This window comes from Halyomorpha halys, unplaced genomic scaffold, assembly GCF_000696795.3.
Source record: "Halyomorpha halys isolate HHAL.00 unplaced genomic scaffold, Hhal_1.1 Scaffold777.1, whole genome shotgun sequence".
NCBI lineage: Eukaryota > Metazoa > Arthropoda > Insecta > Hemiptera > Pentatomidae > Halyomorpha > Halyomorpha halys.
Genome location: NW_027107689.1, coordinates 320,025 through 322,340, shown reverse-complemented (window position 1 = coordinate 322,340; position 2,316 = coordinate 320,025). Strand labels below are relative to the sequence as shown.

The window sequence follows — 2,316 nt, the reverse complement described above, 5'->3', positions numbered from 1 at the left end:
ATTGTACATAAAATACTTTTGAAGTAAAATTTCTTTTCAGAACTTATTTTATGTATTTTTTATTTTTTCGACAATGTAACGGATTTTCTTAAATAAATGAGATGGTCTCAAACCTTTGACTTTTTGTATATTGTTTTAAAATAAATATTTTCAAAATCATAATGGTTTGACTCAAATAAAGAATCAAACATAAATTTGGAGTGTAATCCCCCCCCCACTACTTTCGACCTTGTTCGACAGTTCATAAAACATATCTTCATTAATCGAACAGTCTCAGTCGATATGGGACTACTTCTGGTAATTGGTAAGTTTCTTTTTGATTATCTCTTCTACCTTCTGCCTTATTCTTAGGTAAATGTGCACCTAATAATTTTCAAATAGTTTAAAAATATTTTGGAAATCTATTCTGCTTCTGTTGTGTGAAAACTGTGCTGAGATGGTAATTTTTTAATTTCAATCTAATCTATATTTTTTCCTTATTTTTTTTATAAATTAGGCAACAATAGATTAATTTTTTTTCTCCATTATGTAAGATATTATCAATTATTTAAGTAAAATTAATAAAAATGCTAAAATGTATTTATTTATTTGTATCGCACATTCAATACTTACATTGTTTTTACCACATAGTGATTTATTTAATTACTAAACTTAATTTAATCAATATAATTATCAATTAAGTATGAGAAGATAGTCAGTGGTATACAAATGATATACAAATAAGAGGACGCTTTTATTTTTGGCAACGTTTCGCCCTCAATTTCGATTAAATAATGAATTCGATTAAGTTTATTTATTAATCGATAACTAATGTATCGTCGATGCCAGACATTAATTATTGTTCAATAAAAACGTATTGGTATCGAAACTATTAAAAGTGAGTTAATTTTATTATAATTACTTTTAACATAATTTGACATTTTTTATGGTGTTCCAATATAAAATTGTATTATTTGATATTATTTTGTTCTAATAAAATTTCATTTAAATAGCTATTTCAGATTCGTTTTATTTTTTCCAAAACATAATGAATTTTTTCAAGACATTGAGGACTTATTCAATTTTTTATCGTCGTTATGTCGTATTTTAACTTAGTTTTAATAGTTTCCATGCCAACAGATTTTTATGAAGTAATAATTGATGACTGAAATCAGTGAACATATTTTATTCACTTTTACTTACCTAAATATAGAATAGGGAAGTACTGCAATTGTAAAAAAATTCAAATTAGAATTTTATGAGTTATGATTTTTCAATATAATCGACTGGCTGATTCAACTTTATAGAATCGATTTTTTACATTTTTCCAAGTTTCTCCAAAACGTTTCCAATGCTTTTGATTAAACTCGATATATCAATGTACAATTAAATTGTCTTTAATATCAGATAGGTCTTATCCTCATCAAAATAGTCCAACAGGGATAAATGCATTTTTTTTTTAAATATTCTCCCCTAAAGCAGTGTTGGGCAAAAAGTTGAAACTAATAGCTAAAATTGCCATGGAAACGATATTTATTTATCAATGGTTCATTCATGAATAAAGACTGAAAAGACATGCAACTGCACATCGATTCCGACTATTACAGCACTTACTAGACCAACGGTCCATCCTTGCTTCCTTTCTATTCCAAGTAATTAATACACAGCGTAAATAGTGCTCTTATATTCTAGAAAATCTGCAATTTAAATTCTCAGTCCAATCCTCTACCCTACTATTCTCAACCTCACAGAACTGCTGAGTTTGATAACTCAACTCATCATCATTTTTTCGAATCATCATTTTTTACTCAAGCTGCCTTTCACTGGAACTCTATTCTATCAAAAAGCGGATCCACATGTTGGCCGCTCGCCACGAATCGGAGGCTTGTACAAATGCTCAGTAAACAAAGAGCGAACCATCCACATATCAATGTTTTTCAGAGAGGCCAGCCTGGCGGACGTACAAGTGGTTTCGGCCATTGCACTAGAATTATATTATTTTTAATACAAAAAAAAAGAAAGGAGATTAAATGAAATTAAATAAATAAGATTAAATATAAAAGTACCACATCCTCGCGCATGTCTGAATTCGCCACGGCTTGGCCAGTATCCCTTCCCTCAATTAAAACCCTTCAATTCCACTTTTAACTATACCAATATTATAATAGTACAGATACTTTGTAACTATCTTTTTGTTTTGTTTTATATGTATTTAGTCAATTAATTTTTATTCTCTGTATCTTTTTTTTTTTTAATTTATTTATTGCTATTTACAACTGTACATTATAATACATTTAGTAAATCTGATCTAAGTTAAATTGGAGTGTTACAGGCGTG

The 2,316-nt window shown here is 28.3% G+C and overlaps 1 protein-coding gene across 1 annotated transcript in view; it reads left to right on the top strand.

The window, feature by feature from the left end:
- The first annotated feature begins 244 nt into the window (after window positions 1–244).
- The window catches only part of LOC106686092 (pancreatic lipase-related protein 2), a 17,015-nt gene continuing 14,943 nt past the window's right edge, over window positions 245–2,316 (top strand). Inside the window, exon 1 of the mRNA XM_014429215.2 lies at window positions 245–304. Coding sequence (XP_014284701.1) covers window positions 283–304 — 22 coding nt within the window. The 5' untranslated portion in view covers window positions 245–282. The remainder of the gene's footprint in view (window positions 305–2,316) is intronic.